At 34.9% G+C, this 17,508-nt stretch overlaps 2 protein-coding genes and 1 long non-coding RNA gene across 3 annotated transcripts in view; 1 reads left to right on the top strand and 2 right to left on the bottom strand.

The window, feature by feature from the left end:
- LOC141393501 (uncharacterized) overlaps positions 1–17,083 on the bottom strand; it is a 590,028-nt gene extending 572,945 nt beyond the window's left edge. Inside the window, exon 1 of the long non-coding RNA XR_012410112.1 lies at positions 16,689–17,083. This is a non-coding gene — a long non-coding RNA (uncharacterized lncRNA). The remainder of the gene's footprint in view (positions 1–16,688) is intronic.
- LOC141393487 (uncharacterized) lies at positions 1,604–2,507 on the bottom strand. The gene is made up of 2 exons (XM_073966500.1): positions 2,361–2,507; positions 1,604–2,292 (listed from the first exon to the last, which is right to left on the bottom strand). Exons 1-2 carry the CDS (start codon positions 2,409–2,411, stop codon positions 1,639–1,641), a joined length of 705 nt encoding a protein of 234 aa, XP_073822601.1. The 5' UTR covers positions 2,412–2,507; the 3' UTR covers positions 1,604–1,638.
- Positions 2,624–4,134, top strand: LOC141393488 (uncharacterized). The gene is made up of 2 exons (XM_073966501.1): positions 2,624–3,391; positions 3,457–4,134. The coding sequence occupies exons 1-2, from the start codon at positions 3,035–3,037 to the stop codon at positions 4,051–4,053; spliced, it is 954 nt and encodes a 317-aa protein (XP_073822602.1). The 5' UTR covers positions 2,624–3,034; the 3' UTR covers positions 4,054–4,134.
- Positions 17,084–17,508: the final 425 nt, after the last annotated feature.

The following is a 17,508-nucleotide window of genomic DNA, read 5'->3' as shown; positions in this document are numbered from 1 at the left end:
CTCTAGAAATGAAAATAAATATGGGGATTTCTGAGTGAAATCGGATACTTTTTCAAAATAAGGTTTTTGATTTCCTTTATTTTTTGCTATGGCGATGCTGCTCATCAGCAAACCATTTTAGAATATTTTTAGATTTTTGACTAAAGTTTACAGATATAACGCGCCTTGAAAAATTCGAATTATGTAAAAACTATATGCAAAGAAATACTCACAACTTCAAACAAAACAAATTTTGCACAGTGGGCTTGGATGCAATTTTCGCTATTTAATATTTTTATTTATTTATCAATGATTGTACTCTTCGATTTTCTTGAAATTTGTTTGTATTAAACTACGATTAATTACAAAACTTGTAAGTCATATTTGGTATTCGGATAATTATTTTTACTATTTTTTTAATTCGTTAATAATGTTTTTCCTATATACTGTGCAAAATATGTTATTTTACCAAAAAAAAAAAATTCAAGAAAATCGAAGGGTTCTTTTGATAAAATATTAATTTAAATCACGAAATCTTTGCAATTTTTCTATTTTTATTAGATAGATGATAAAAATAAAAAAGATTTTTTAAAGTTTTTTTTTAAGTAAAACCCTGCTTAATCACAGATTTGTTGTTTTCAAATTTTAAAAACAACAAATTTTTAAAGTGAGGTAGTTAAAATTGAGTAGTTAATTTGTTAGTTAGTTTCTGTTGAATTCGCATTTAAACGAATTCGTCGGTCACTTTTATTCTTGAGCTCTAGTCGACATAAAATTGGGGAAGAGTTCTTTGCTTCAATGCAAAGAACTAAGAGAACTGATGAGTCAAAGTGGCGTTGGACGAAGCTAGTATTCTCTGCCCTTCCCTAAAGTAAATCAATTTTAACTATCCCACTTTAAGAACTTGTTGGTTTTAAAATTTGAAAACAACAAATCTGTGGGTTTTACTTTAAAAATGAAAAGTAAACACACATCACAACAAAACTGCCAAAGTGATTTTTTAATGTTATGAGTATTTCTTTGCATATAGTTTTTTAAAGAATTCGACTTTTTCAAGACGCGATATCTCTAGGACCTTTAGACAAAAAATGTGCTAAAATCCTTTGCTGATGAGCAGCATCAAACACCTCATTTTGAAAAGGTCTCCGATTTCACTCAGAAATCCTCATATGTAATCCTATACTTATTATTACACTGTATTATAAAGATTTTAGAAGATGTGTATTAGACTTTCGCGGTCTATTGTAGAATTACGTAGTGGTAAAAAAATATATTAAATAAATGTCTCGATTTTTTTAGAAAATTATGATGGTAGCAATTTTATTACTTAACAATCCTTATAGTAACACATTTTACGTATTTCTAAATAAGAAATAAAACAACTTTGACTCTTAGATAGTCCTCTATACATTTCGGCAATTCGCTGTAAACAACAGCACAAATAATGTGCATTTTTATATTAAGGTAAGGTCACATTAGGCAAATATTTGCTTCGGCAGTGTGTGCTTACTGAGAGCTAGTGAGCGTAAATAATGCATTGAAATTTATGCTCACACTGCCCGTCGCTGGAGCACAATATTTGCCTAATGTGGCCTTACCTTTAGTAGTCGCAATTTTCTAAATGTTCAAGGGTTTTCACCATACATTTGTTATTTATTGTTAATCCTCATAAAAACGAAAAAACTTTTCAAATGATAAAATTTTCTCTTCGATATTTTGTATCGGTTTGAACTCTTCAAGCCACTCAAACATAGGCGCCGCCTCCTTTTTCATCTCATCTTGACTCAATTTTTCTTTGTACCCCTGCATTTCAGCATAGAAACGATCAACAAACAAAAGAAACTGCTTCTCAAATTCCCTGTCCAAATCATCTGAGCCGTATTTCTTCAATTTACTTTCAATACTCAACATATCAACAGTTGCTTTGGCTGTGTCCATTTCAAAATACTGCGATGTAGTATTCGAATATAAATCCACCAAATTGAATAGTTCGTCCAATTCTTCGTATTTTTCGTATTGCTGCAAGAAGTCTGTGATATTTTTGCGGAATTCCTTTATAATGGGACTATCGTTGCGCTTGAGATCTTCATCTTTGATTATATCTTGGCTTATGTTGGCTGCCCGATCCACATAGTTTTGCGAGATATCACGAAAGGCAATCAATGTGAAATATAAAAGTTGATCTTTCGGGGTCAACTGGTCAACATTTTCATTTTGTTTAGCACTGCCGATGTCGTTAGAAGCATTCAGGGCGATAACTTCATTGGGGTTTAATTCATTGTTATCCCACTCCAACGACTTCACATAGCCCAACTGCAATCATTGGTATTGTATTTATAAAGCGTGCCCATACACACATAAATATACATATTTATTCTTACCCCAATTAGAATGAATGTCAAGAAAATACATTTGAACTTTGTATGAAGCATTTTTCTGAATTGGCTTCTTGTCGCTGACTGAATATTTTTCACAACAAATTCTAGGGTTTTGCTTAGTCGGATTCGTGTAAATTTCGCTGTGAAAAACTCAAAGCCAAAAGGTTATCAGATGCCCATGTTTGAATTCCACCACTCGATGGAAGTACCCCATCAGAATTTTATTTCATTGGCCACCAATTGATATGTGCTCGAGTTTTTTGTTTCTCTTCGTTAATCAGTAGAATACGAACGTCATTGTGAGTAGCTTGTGGCATTTTTTTCGTGATAATCGCTGTTCGTAAAAGTCGATTTTAGCGATGCAAAATTATTTGCAAATGTCATAAGGAAATTTTCCAATAACCAAACGTCAAGCCGTCTAAGGAGAGCGCGTTGCTTTAGTACTTCCAATTTACAGTTTACAAAAAGTGCTTCCATCATCATTAGACGGACCTCCTCACGATTCGCAAAATATTATAAACTATTACGTTCTGGACCCCATAGACTCTTCCAACCCCCCGGACAACCATTAGGCACAAATGTATGGGATGGATGGTTGACTATGAAAGCATCCATTCAGATGCAATACAAAGCCAATAAACAAAGCATTAATGGCTCTGGCTCAATGATCTTTTCCAATGATAAGATACAACATTATTCTCTCAACAGCGAAGAAGACGTGTTTTCAACAAATCGAACAACGAAACCTCCCTGCCCAAGTCGAACGAAAGCAGCATGAACAGCCAGCCACAACATATGTATATGAACGAGAAAACCTCTCTGCACTCGCAGCCCGAGCAGTAACAGTGCGCACGGCTATGACAAAGAAAAGCAGGAGAACATCTCATAATCATCGAAACAGTACGAAGGTATACACTAAACGCGAAAGTATAGACAAAGTGAAAAAAAATATAATATCAACAACAGAAGACAACGACTACCGCAAAACGATGGATATTTTCAAAATTATATTCGCCATTGTTCTGATGATAGAGGTGGGTTCCACCAAATACCTTAATTAATTGATTGATTTATTGATTGATTGATTCGTCGATTTCAGACCTCTTCAGCTGCCCGGGAACCCCCCAGGCGTAACCAGCTGCTGCAGTTTGTTCTGCCCAAACACAAACAGTCCCTTCGATTATTTATGATGTTGCAGGAGCCGTGGCATTTGAACATACTGCGCGATCTCGAAGACCTAATCGACGGCGAGAGTGGAGAGTATTCACCCATGTACGATCTCTATAAGGAATCTATTGAAAGTTTCTTAGAAGCTTTTAAGGTGTACTCCCGGGATGATCAGAATTGTGCAAAGGCTGAACACCTAATCGAAACTATCGGCAAAACAAGAGAACTCCTATTTACTACAGAAGACACCAAATTCAAAAAAATACTGCAACGCAACACTCTAGATCCCCTCGATGTCTATGAACACTACACCTTGGAGTTTTACGATCGATTTGCAAAGGAATTCCTAAACTATGAAAGCAGTCTCAGCAAAGCGGAAGAGGAGAGGGAACAACATCTTATAAAATGGTTTGATAATTTTATCGATGAGAAGAACTTCTTGGAGAAAACGCAAAAATTTACAAAATTCTTTAGCTTCTTCGAGGACGAAATGAAATACGAGACGTCAGTATGCAAATGCTTACTGTGAACAAAGAAAATTGTACCTATTTTAATAATTTGATAAATACCAATAAAGTGAAGTTAATATGACCACACAAGTGATCGCTCGTACGTATGCAAGAATGTATATTTACGTCGGTATTTAGATGATGTAGACACATAAATGCGAGTGTGTTGCGTTGATCATGCCTATGAGCGTGTATAGTCAGCCAATCGCATTTTGCATTCAAAGTGTGGGAAAATTATGATGGCTTATTTGTGGCGAAAAAAAAAACAGCTTAATTGATCCCTTCTCGCCCTATCCCGTTGTAATGACAAATACAGAAATCTGCCTACCTGATGTATGGTAAGGAACAATTACCCAACAATCCTTAGTGTAGTTTCCGAATGTCAAATATTTTTTTCCAATAATTTAACAAGATGTGCAATTAATAATAGGAACTACACGAAACCATTTGCTTTGGATGCAAAAGTGATAGTTAAAATGCAGTGCCAAAGGATTAGTTAAAATGCAGTGCTAATGGAGTGCACCATTCAGTTGTCACGCTCTTGTAAAATCATGAGTGAAAATGTATAATTTGATGCACTTCCAAATCACTTGTACATATGATTTAACTTCATCTTTGGAGGCAAACTTTTTGCTGGGTATATTAAAAGAGTTCCCAGATTGACTAATTGATATTATCGGTAAAATATGCGTTACTTATTCTTCCAATCTTTTTCAACAAATCGACAAACTAATTAAAAATAACTACAGAGAGAAGTGGACTTTATTGCGTCCAAGCTGGTGGGGACCTTCAACACCCGCTTAAAATTCGCATATACTCCTGTAGCTAATCTAAGCAAGTTATGCACTACCGACTCTGGAGTCGACGTTTTTCACGACTCCGGAGTCGACTGTGAGGGTAATTTTTAATATGTATCATTCAAAATTAATAATATATGTAGAAGCTTGTGTACAATTTTTTCCTATATGTTGGCTTTGTCATAAGATATTCCTTCAGAGAACATTTGTTCTAATATAATACTCAAGTACAAAACTTGCATAGAAATCCTGAAATTATCACATTGAAAAGAAAACTCAATAAAACCAAAGTAAAGTTCGACTGACATCGTTCTCCGTGGGGAAATCCTTGGAGCTTTGAACATTGTAAGTATGAAGGGGCTATAAAAACCTGACCTATATAAGAAACAATATGTGAAATTAAAACAATTCGGCTTGATAAGAATTCTGTGACGATTATATATATATATATATATATATATATATATATATATATATATACATATATATATATATATATATATATAGTCTCTTAAGGACCTTAACTGAAGAAGGATTCGACCCAGTCTGCTAAGCAGACGACGTTATAATACTTCTAAGAGAGAAGAAACCTAATCTACTTTGTAGGAGAGCATAAAAGGCTCTCAAAACTGCATACAACTGGGCTAGACCGAGAGGTCTCAACGTTAACCCGGAAAAACAGAACTATGTATATTTACTAGGAGAACGAAAGTGGGGAACTTCGAGGAACCAAATAAACAAACACTGTTCCACAATATCCCATACGGGACAAGGGAGACTTCTCTCATATCAATGAGTGCACCCCGATTCCTATTTAGCTCAATGATATGGGACCTGCTCTAGGAACCAGCCTCCCTAAATAAGACAATACATATCTCTCGTACAGTTAAATACCTAGGAGTAATCCTAGATAGGAAACTGAAATGGAAAGGCCATATTCAGGGAAGGGCAAACAAAGCCCTAAGATGCTGGTCAACTTGTAGAAGGGCAATAGGCTTAAAATGGGGGTTTAATCCTAGGATGACACACTGGCTATACAGAAGCGTAATTAGACCGATCCTAACATACGCGTCTGTGGTATTGTGGACAGCTATGGACAAAAAATGCAAAGAACAAAAAGTCCAAAGAACATGTTGCCTGCTACAGTCGGATCATAATACGATCTTTCAGGCGGATAACAGAGTGTCTGAACTGGTTTGACACTCACACAAAGCCTACGACTGCGAACATCCTAACGGACAGCAAAGCAGCCATTAAGGCTATAACAACCAAGACAGTGAAATCCAGAACTGTATTGGAATTTATAAAATCCATAACGAAATAGCAAACTGCTTGGCAAAACAAGGTAGGGAGCAACCTACAGTAAGACTAGATAATGCCAAACCCTTAAAGTCGACGGCTCTAGAGCTATGTACATTGACAAAAAAATGCACATACATATGTATATCCCTCTGGAGTGGTGAAGAGAAGGGAAAAAAACACAAAAAGCCTATGGAGGAACCCAGACGAGGACAAAACCAGGTAACTACTATTACTGAGTAAAAAAGACATTACTAGACTCACAGTCATCCTTACAGGACACCTGGGACTACAAGCGCATCTGCACAAAATATGCTGTGCAGAAAACAGTGAATGCAGAGCATGCGGAGAGGACGACGAAACGTTGGAACACTACCAATCAGTGTTGCCAGTATTGGGGAGTTGTCCCCAAAATGGGGATATTTTTTCGAAAATGGGGAACAAAATTTAGGATTGGGGAGCTGGGGATTTGATGGGGAAAAGCCTTACACATTTGGGGATTTTATGGGGACAATTTGTGTACAAATCACAATACATTTTTATGAAAGAGAAACACAATCGTCGATCAAATCCTCTTGTTTTTCAGATCTTGTTGTTCTCATCGAGAATAATGTAACTTGAATACATATTTGCTATTTGTTGGAACATGCTAAAATTAATAAAATATATAGCAGTTAATATATCACAAGTCGTGTACGTCATTTTCCTATGATGGTAGCCGACTGTTTTGTGAACGTCATATGACCTACTGAATTACTTCATATTTTTAAATGATGAGGCAGAAGAGGAAGAAGAAATTTGAATTTATGAGTTAGTATAGGCAAGGAAATTTACATACCGCACTCACTAACATTGAGTCAAAAGCAATAAATCAAAAACATTCCCTAATAGTAGTAACAAAAATCAGAAATGTCGTGGACAGATCTACCAGTAACCCCAAGAAGGGGATGGAGAAATCATCGTTTTCCAGGATAACCCCGCAATTAAGTGAAATATTGATACAATTATTAAGAATTTTCACTAATTTTCATCCAAATATATCTTGGGGATTTTTTCTGGGGAAAAAGGAATATATTTGGGGATTTTTGGGGATGAACGGCTCTGAATTTGGGGATGAGGCACAGAAAAATACTGGCAACACTGCTACCAATGCCATTGCCAAGCTTTCACAAATCTGAGAACCCAGCTATTAGGGAAAGACATTATACAGGGACTCGACCAAATAAGGACAATCGAGTTTAAAAAATTAAGAGACTATTACAATAGGACAAAGGTCCTAAACTTAAGTCAACAGGTTAATCAGGAATTTATAATAATTTCTCACATTCTAGTTATAACCTCATCTTTACCCCAAGATTGGAGCGAACAACAGGCCTCCTTTATGGCTTTAGTGTATGTACAGTATCGGCCAAAACTAAAGCACCCCCTCAGTAAATTTTTTTTAAATCATAATTTTTTTATGAAAACTAAATTATAAATTTATTTTTTATTTTTCTTTTTATTTATTTATATCTTTATAATTGAAAAATACAAAAATAAGGAGATCAGAATTTAATAAACAAAAGTTAAAATTCAAAAAACATTTTAGGTCGCAAATATAAGCGGACAAAACTAAAGCACCCCCCCCCCCATTTGAGGTACAGCAAAAACTATTGAAATAAATATTTCGTTGCTTATCCTCTATTCTGGATGACACAATCACATCTTTTAGGCATAAAGGATACTAAATTGTTAATTATTGCAGGCGAAATAATCGGTTTTCGGAAAATTTAGCTTAAATCCTCAAAATTCTGAAAATCGGAAGTTACCGTTATATGGGGGCTACACCCAAACCTGAGCCCAGGTCCACGATTTTTGGTGAATATGTTTTGTGACCACTAGGAACCCTAATTACCAAATTACAGCTAATTTAGTCGGAAAATGTGGCTTATATATCCGAAATACCGAAGATCGGAAGGTACCGCTATAAGAGGGCTATACCAAAACATTAGCCGATATTGTTCATATTCATCCAAAAATGATGCTACAGCATCCACTAGTCAAATACAATACGCTAACGTTTAAAAATTAGCAAAAGAACGAATTACAGAAGAACGAGAGTCGCCGGCTTATTCAGTCGACGACCAGCAAAAAAATCGACTAAAAATGAAGGAGCCAGACTGGCATTCGCCAAGACCCATTTGAACTGTTTTCCGATGAATCTATGTTTAATTTAAAGTATTCAGATGGTAAAAGGCTTGGACCAAATGGGCAACCGTTAAATCCTAAATATTGCAAAGACGCTGTAAAACATGGAGGCGGAAGGTTTTTTGCTGGTCGTCGACTGAATAAGCCGGCGTCTACCGTTCTTTTGCAATTTGTTCTTTTGCTAATTTTTAAACCTAACGGATTTAGTATTTGACCAGAGAATGCTGTAGCATCATTTTTGGATGAATATGAACAATATCGGCTAATGTTTTGGTATAGCCCCCTTATAGCGGTACCTTCCGATCTTCGGTATTTCGGATATTTAAGCCACATTTTCCTACTAAATTAGCTGTAATTTGGTACATAGGGTTCTTAGTGGTCACAAAACATATCCACCAAAAATCGTGGACCTGGGTCCACGTTTGGGTATAGCCTCCATATAACGGTACCTTCCGATTTTCAGTATTTTGAGGATTTAAGCTAAATTTTCCGAAAACCGATTATTTCGCCTGCAATAATTAATAATTTAGTATCCTTTATGCCTAAAAGATGTGATTGTGTCATCCAGAATAGAGGATAAGCAACGAAATATTGATTTCAATAGTTTTTGTTATACTTGAAATAGGGGGGTGCTTTAGTTTTGTCCGCTTATATTTGCGACCTAAAATATTTTGTGAATTTTAACTTTTGTTTATTAAATTCTTAATTCCTTATTTTTGTATTTTCCAATTATAAAGATATAAATAAATAAAAAGAAAAATAAAATATAAATTTATAATTTAGTTTTCATAAAAAAATTATCATTTCAAAAAAACTTACTGAGGGGGTGCTTTAGTTTTGGCCGATACTGTATATACGGGCATGTGGCGATCTTGTATCACCCCTCTTCTCAACCTAACCAAACCTAACCTAATTAAAAAAAGAAAACTATATTCACTAAACTGATTTCCTCGGCACTGAACTGTTCCATGTGCCTTTGCAAAATTTCATTTGAGATCTATTCATTGATTTACCTACGATGTTGGCCGGACTTCGGACAGAAATTTAAAACGTTAGTCTATTGACAAAATCGTCATGTGACCAATAGTGCACATGATAACTCTCGAATTGAGAAGCCAATTTGGTTAAAAATATTGCACATCATAATATTTCAAATATGGACTACATCGATCCACTTTATCGGGTACCGCCCACACAAAAATTCAAAATTTTTGGCACAGATTAAACTGCACTTGCACATTTCCCGGATTGTTTTTTTTTTCATAGAATGCAGTTTTGAGCCACAGCAGGTTATGCTCGTGCACCCTTTTTCGACGGTACAATTTTTTTGGGGGCTAGCCCATACTTCCTGACATAATGTCGCAAAAGCTCTAGACGAGCACGAAAACTTACCAATTGAGTGTCCGATTTGGCCGAAAAATTGCATATCGTAAAATGTCTTCCAAACGTACATATTTATATCAAGTTTCTAGAAGCTCTATATTAGAAAACGTCTTCGGGTGCATCCCTCACAAAAGTTCACCATTTTTGCTTAAGGGCTGTTCTAGGATTTTTACCGAAAGTACTTCTTATTGGCCCGTTTACAGTATCTGTATCGGTAAATCAGTTAATAAAAAAATTTCCAATAATCACATTTATACAAATTCTAAAATTAAGCGGCTATCAAGCAACGTACTCGTATGTGATCTTTTAGAAAGGTTAATTCAAAGATTAACACTTCATTAAAATTAACATATGGTTGGAGGTTTAAATAGCCAGGTGAACATTAGTTGATCAAATACTTATTATTTGTCTACATTGGGATTTTCATATGAACACATTGATGTTATTTCTGGGTTTTATGAAAAGGCTTTTGTCGGAACTCACCGAGGGTAGTAACATGTTTACCCTCTTGTGTCCGTTTTAGTTTTTTCCTTCTGTTTTGTTGTATTTGTTCCTTTTTTATTAATTAATCTTTTTCCCTTAGTATTAAGTACACAACCCGTAGAATTAAGAAACTCTTTAATCAGCCCCGGGAACAAGGGCGTTATGCATTTACATATGTAACAACCTCTGTAGACTTCACTATTCATGTTAAATCCTGATGCTGTAGACGCTTTCATTATTTTCATTATTATGTATAAAAATCTCAATTATTGTTATTTAATAGTCTCAATAAACTAACTTATAGCACAGTTACAATACAGCTTTTTGCCGGGTTAACCAACAACAACAGTGTTTTGTATGGATTTTCTAATAATGCTTGTAAGCTCCTTATGTCTTATCTAACGAACAGAAAGCAGGTTGTATGTGCTGGTGGGAGGTATAGTGGCATTCTTCCGGTTAAAAGTGGAGTACCCCAAGGATCGGTGTTGGGTCCACTTTTGTTTATACTGTTCATTAATGACCTATTTCCCAAGCTGCAGAGTTGGTGCATGCCGTTTGCATATGCGGACGATATTAACTTGCTTTTTGTTGGTGAGGTCAGATTTTTACCAGTTCTTCAATCAAAAATTGATCTGGTTATGTCAGTTTTGTACTCTTGGATGTCAGATAACAATTTGAACATCAATCCGTCAAAGACTAAAGCCCTGTGTTTCTCCACTGTTCCGGTTCATGATCTGACATATAGCAACACAATTATTGAGTTTGTACATGAAGTGAGCATTCTAGGCATCTTGTTGGATGATAAACTTAGCTTTAACCGTCATGTTGATATGGTAGTCTCAAGAATAAATTTTTCTTTAAGATGTCTTTATGCCACAGATCTATATTTGCCCATGAGTGTTAGATATCGTCTGGCTCATAGTCTAGTTCTGCCTACTGTTTTGTACTGCTTGGAGGTTTACACTGGTGCAGGTCAGGGAATTATTGACTTGATTACGCTCGCAATTAATAGAGTAGTTCGCTATGTTTACGGCGTTAATAGGCGTGATCACATTACGCCATATACCATTAAATTTCTAGGGACCTCTTTTCCAAATTTTATAAAACTTCGATTACTGGTGTTTTTCTATAAGTTGGTTCGTAACCAATGTCCTACTTTTTTATTGTCTTTGTTCAACTTCTCCACTTTTACAAGAAGGAGCCAATTGAATATTTCTAGTGCTATTTTTTTAATGGATAGTTCATTCCAAGTAAGAGTAGCGCGGATATATAATATTTTGCCCAACAATTTAAAAGTATTTAATATATCACCAGCTTCTTTCTCAAGACATCTTCTGCAACACCTACTCTGACGCTCAGATACTTTCTCTTTCCATCGTTTGATGAACGCCAAATTGTTTTTTTTTATTATTTTAGTGAACTCACTGTTTTTAACTGTCAGTTCAAATATGAAGGGTTATAACCTTATTATTATCTATAGTTTATTTTTTAACATTTTTTTTAAACTTTTCTTACATTTGAGTAGTGGGAATATAAATATTTGTATTTTTTTTAGCCTTATGGCTTGGAGTATTTGTAATTATAGGATTATATCATATACCTAGTTTTATATGCACTCTGAGTAGTGATAACATACACATATGTAATATAATGTAATTCATTTAAATTGGCCCGATGGCTTAGAATTATTATAAAGTTGATAAATAAATAAAAATAAATAAATAACCCACTTCATGAGGATTTATTTGCTTAATCTGCTCAAATCTGACCAGATTTGCCATACAAAAATTAAATCCTCTCATGGCTGGGTTTATTTTAAATCCGGCACAAATCCACCAAAAATACAGTGTTGTATTCGGTATTTGTGCAAAAAAATCCAACTCTACTCAAAAAGTACCAAAAGTTGCAAAGGTTTTTGCAACAGAGTTTGTCGTGTTTTACACGTTTACGTTTGGTCGCATGAGATTTTATGGAGTTAATAAATCTAAAGTTATTTGGAAATCATAAAATTATTTTTTTTTTTTCATTAGACACTTTTTTAACAAAAAGTACTATTGATACCATGATACAAAAATGTATCCCTGTGTGTAAAATATACCAATATGATATCTCATACGAGAAGTTGTAAAACTGTAACACACGACTTTATTAGTTATTTTGTATGTATACGTAAACAAACATCAGCTGACAGTTTATATCCTCGAAAAGCTAAGTGTAACCAGCAAAGATTAACCCACTGGATCCATTAAACCCAGTGGGTTAGCCTTCAATAGTGTAACCGGGGTATTAAATTATTGGCCTAAAAAATCAGTTTGACCACCTATAAGGGCTCTTAAATTTCGTCCTGGTCCGATCTTTGCACATCGTAATTGTTCTTGGTGTTACCGTTTTTATTTGAATTCACCAAACGAAATGCAACAATAGACATTGTAAAAAAAATATTTAAAATTTTAATAAAATACGAAATGCAACAATAGACATTGTAAAAAAATTATTTAAAATTTTAATAAAATACACAAATCAGTTTAGAGGTAATGTCATAAAAATATGAATCCAAAACTCAAAACATTATGAGAACTTTTTTATATTTGACCACAGTCAACAACATTATTGGTAACGATTCAAAGCTATACTGGTCTTCTTTGATTAGGAAGTACATTATTTAATAAACCTAGTAGAATCAGAGAACTTTAGAATTAGGACAAAACCTACAACTTTGCGTGTTGCGTGTGCGTTAAAAAAACAAAATACATGGATTTCAATTTGAAATATGTACATGTATTTTGATTTCGTTTTCTCGAACGCACACGCTAAGTTATAGGTTTTGTCCTTACAATAAACATTTCAAAATATGAAAATTGATGTTTGACCATTAACTCAAATATTGATTTTATACTCAAACGATACACCTTTATTATCAGACATTTTTCTTGGCATATTTTAAACAGATATCCGCAAAAAATCGTTCTTTCTTTATAGGTATTAGTCAATTTAATTTAAGTGACCCCAACCAAACTTGGAATATTTGTCATTGCAATAAAAAAAACTAAAAAATGGAAACCAGGGATGGGTTAGCGCCTTTTGCCATTGTTGTTTGATCTCCTACCTCGGACATTCATTTTGGTATAAATAAAGATGGTACTGCCGAGATTAGTTCGATGTGTTACAAATTTGTTGCCCAAAACCAACTTATAGCTGTGTTGGGTATAAAAATTAACAGGATTGGACAAAGAGCCATAACTCGGTATAAAAAAGTAAAGAGAAGTGATTTGTTTGGTTGTATTAATAGTAGAAATTGTATGTCATTTGCCTTTGCTGATGATATACAGGTTTTGTTTAAAGGGGAATATGTTTTTATGGATGTTTTGCAGTCTTCTATTGATTTTAATATTAATATGTTAGTCACGTGGTTGTCCAACAATGGGCTCTCAATAAATGCTAGTAAGACTAAGGCTATGTTTTTTGGCAACTTCCAAGAGAGTTCTATAAATGTTTCCATCTATAGGGAGTCTATAGATGTTGTAAGCTCGATGAAGTGTCTTGGTTTGTTGCTTGATAGTGGTTTGGAGTTTGATCTGCATGTTAATTGTTTAGTTTCCAAGGTAAACTTTATTTTAAGAAAGTTGTACTGTTTGGATATTGTCCTACCTAAGAAAATTAGGATACAGGTAGTACATGCATTGACAATGCCACATTTTTTGTATTGTATTGAGGTTGTTGGTGGAAGTTGTGGCAAAGTTTTGCGTAAGCTTAAGCTATTGTTTAATAGGGTCATGCGCTATGTTTTTGTGCTTAAACGTCGTGATCATATTTCTTCGTATGTAGAAGAATTTCTTGGTAGTTCGTTTGATGTTTTTCTGAATATTAGGTGCATGTTGTTTTTCTTTAAGGTGATACAAATCCAAGCCCCTTCCTCTGTTTTAGAGTTATTTGTTTTTAGTAGATCGGAGAGGAATAAACAAATTCATTTACCGCGTTTGACGCCTTTTTTGGAAAAATCCTTTTTGGTACGGGTTGCCCGTGTGTTCAATGGTTTACCGCAAGATCTTAAGACCTTCAGTGGCTCCTTAATCCGTTATAAAATGAAGTTATTTGAACATTTCAATCGGAGTGATTTTGAAGATTAATAATTTTTCGACTAGTACAAATTTTTGTTATGATTGTTTATGTCCCTTATTTCTAATATTGCTTAGCTGATTACTAAACAGATCTTCATATTTTCTTTAATTACATCCTGTTAATGAATTTTAAGACTATCAAATTAAATTTATTGTTAGATTTAAGCTTTTGGAGTAGCGTATGTTTTGTAGCTTTTGGAACCGCTCTTGGCCCTATGGGCTAGGTTCCCATTTATGAAAATAAATTGAATTGAATTGAAAGTAAATGGATACTGGTCAGGAATTTTACCGATTGTCTTCTCTTTTAACCTAGTTGAATTTATTATGTTAAGAAATGTTTCGTTGTGGGTATGTGTTTACTTTATTATTACACCTTGCACATAGCCGTTGTATTTGTCTTAAAGCAATATTCCAGTCTGATTAACTACATTAGATACAGCAGCGTTCCCATATGAACCAACTAGTTCAATTGAACATTTCATTGAAAAGAGCGTATGAACTAGATCAGTCGATATAGTTCATTATAGTTCAATAGCTCACTGAGTGCCGACAGAAAGATCCACGAAGAACGATCAACGAACGAACGATTCAAAATCTAGTTCACCATGTCATTCACATATGAATAAACCCAGCAAACCAATCGTACCGACATCGTAACGAAATCGGAACGAAATTCGGACGATACGTCCGATATCTGATCCGAAATCGTAACGATATCTTAACGAAAGTTGTATGAAGTGGTTGACATAATTTCGGAACGAAATGTCGGAGCGACATCGGATCGATTTCGGTCCGATTTCGTAACGAAATCTGAAGAAAATCCTTGGGAAATTCGGAAAGGAAATTTCTTTCCGACATTCGTTCCGAAATCGGAACGAAATCGGTACAAAATCTGAACTATTTCCGCTCCGAAAAATCGTTTAGAAATCGGAACGAAATCTGAACGACGTTGCTTCCGAAATTGTTCAGACTTGTCGGACATCCGACATTTGGTTTGCTGGGAAGTGACGCCGACTTCTGTGCTAAGTGAGGCCTTCGTAATTTAATGAGTTTTGTTAATTTTTTAACCAATGTGTTGACCATACTTTGCACATCGTGAAATTTCTACAAGACTTATATGAGGTCCCAATATGGACTCAATCGGTCTACTCCTTCGCGTACCTCCCACACAAAATTTCGGAAAAGTTCAGTTTAGGACCTGCTCTCGAATCGCTTTGATTTTTGCTGTAGCAACTTGTATTCACTACCCCCATACGACGGTATAAGTTTCATCAGGGGCAAGTCCATACTTCCTGAGAAAATAGCCTGAAAGGTACAAAATCCCCTATGACACCGTGTATAGTGGTTGGACCGCAAGATAACTCTCGAACGGATCTGCCGTACTCGCGATTTCTCATAGACGTAACAATCGATTTGGTCCAAACTTTGGATCTCTAAATATTGTCGAATCTTAGTTTATTCTCAAATTTGGGCCCTATCTGTGCAATCCTTGTGGTACCGCCCACACAAATGTTCAACATTTTTGTGTGGTTCGAGGATCCTTTGGACATTTTTATCGAAGGTTTTCCTGGTGGCCCTGTTTACAGCGATATTATGTTTTTCGTAGGCTAGTATGATAAAAAAGCCCTATTTATCGATATCCCCGCAAATTTTTTGAAAACCCCCTAAATACATAAGTTTTTTGGGAAAAAAGTATTTCAATCCACACATGTTGAGGGTATATCTCTGTCGGCAAAGCCGTCTGACACTTTTTAATTGTTCTAAACTTAATGCAAACTTTATGAGTGGAATAAAAATATCTAAATGTAATATTTTTGTAGTTTAATTATACTATTCTAATGTTTGTTCCTATTTGGTGTATGTGTGTGTTTTCATCAGGTGAAGGATTAAGAGCCCGTGAGCGATTCTGATCCGAATGATTGAACTGGATAGTTAACTATGAACTAGATTACTGAACTAGTTCAGTTAAAAGAGCTGACCTATTGCACTAGATCTTTCAAATGAACTAGATTGTACAACTCTAATCCACATAAGAGTGATTTCATTGAAAAAATTGCATAAAATTAGGTGTTCTTAGATCGAATTCCCCACTACAGCAATTTCATGATATTACTCTACTATGGAACTCGATCTAGGGGCGCATAACTTCTTGCAATTTTTTCAATGAAGTCACTCTAGTGTTGACCGGAACTTATATAGCGACAACTTTCTTAAATTGTTCAGTTTTGAGAGAAACCGGAAATGATAGGGCTCTTTCCTCTTTGCCCACTGCCAAAAACTCAATAATGGCTTATGAAAGTTTTCAAGAAGCGACTACCGAGGTAAAGAATGTCAAAAATTCCATCACAATTTCTTGACACCTAGTTAAGTCTTAGCAATAAAACTTACCCATAATTCACTCTAATTTTCAGATTACATATTTTAGACTCTACGCGGAACGCTAACATTTGAGACAACAAAACACGATATTAATTATTTTTTAGCTGGCACTTATACAAATTGTTTTCTACATAGTTTATCTGGCAAGCAACCGATTTCCGTCTGGATTCAGCCAATTTGTAGTATCACATTCACATATTTAAGACATTACGCGAGAAACTAACTTGAGACACAATATACTAATTCGTATTGCAATAGCTTCTACAAAGATTTTCTGGCGAGATATCGATTTCCGTCTTGATTTACACATTTATAGTACCACTAGATGACAGAACTTAATTGTTTTTATCGGATAATGGATCAAAAATCAAAATCAGTTACGATTTTCCACCAAAAGCTCGAAAATCAACTGCAACTTCTTCTTTACAAATATTCACCATTCACTGTTAACACTACTTTATGCTATCAATTTACCCAGAGTGAAATTGCTGAGAAAATTGTGGATAACCCAACCTTTACACATGCCAGTCAGTGACAGTTCGAAAAAACCAATCCATACACAATTGGCCTGTTCCAGAAACTGCAAGAATCTACTTATTTTTACTACGAAAACAATTTTTCCTTTATGTTATCGGAAAAAATAGTAAAAATTAGTAGATTTTTGCAGTACTGGAACATACCAAATATTTTACTACCACAATTACATTTTTTGAATTGTCGACTCCACTGGCACTAGATTTTTCATGCCAGCAAAATTTTGAGCTGGCTGCCAATGATATGTCGAAAATGAAAAAAGAGTTGCCGAGACTATTTTTTAATCCATGTACAT

Source organism: Musca autumnalis, unplaced genomic scaffold (genome assembly GCF_047663935.1).
Source record: "Musca autumnalis isolate F117 unplaced genomic scaffold, ASM4766393v1 scaffold_2, whole genome shotgun sequence".
Lineage (NCBI taxonomy): Eukaryota > Metazoa > Arthropoda > Insecta > Diptera > Muscidae > Musca > Musca autumnalis.
Note: the sequence above shows the minus strand (reverse complement) of the source record. Positions and strands in the feature narration are given on the sequence as shown.

What these genes read in the sequence shown, in the direction of transcription:
- LOC141393487 (XM_073966500.1), bottom strand. Translation starts at nt 2,411, where the DNA reads ATGCTTCATACAAAGTTCAAATGTATTTTCTTGACATTCATTCTAATT. An exon ending in TGACATTCATTCTAATTGGG is followed by an intron (nt 2,293 to 2,360) that starts GTAAGAATAAAT and finishes CAATGATTGCAG; the next exon opens with TTGGGCTATGTGAAGTCGTT.
- LOC141393488 (XM_073966501.1), top strand. Translation starts at nt 3,035, where the DNA reads ATGATAAGATACAACATTATTCTCTCAACAGCGAAGAAGACGTGTTTT. An exon ending in CCATTGTTCTGATGATAGAG is followed by an intron (nt 3,392 to 3,456) that starts GTGGGTTCCACC and finishes CGTCGATTTCAG; the next exon opens with ACCTCTTCAGCTGCCCGGGA.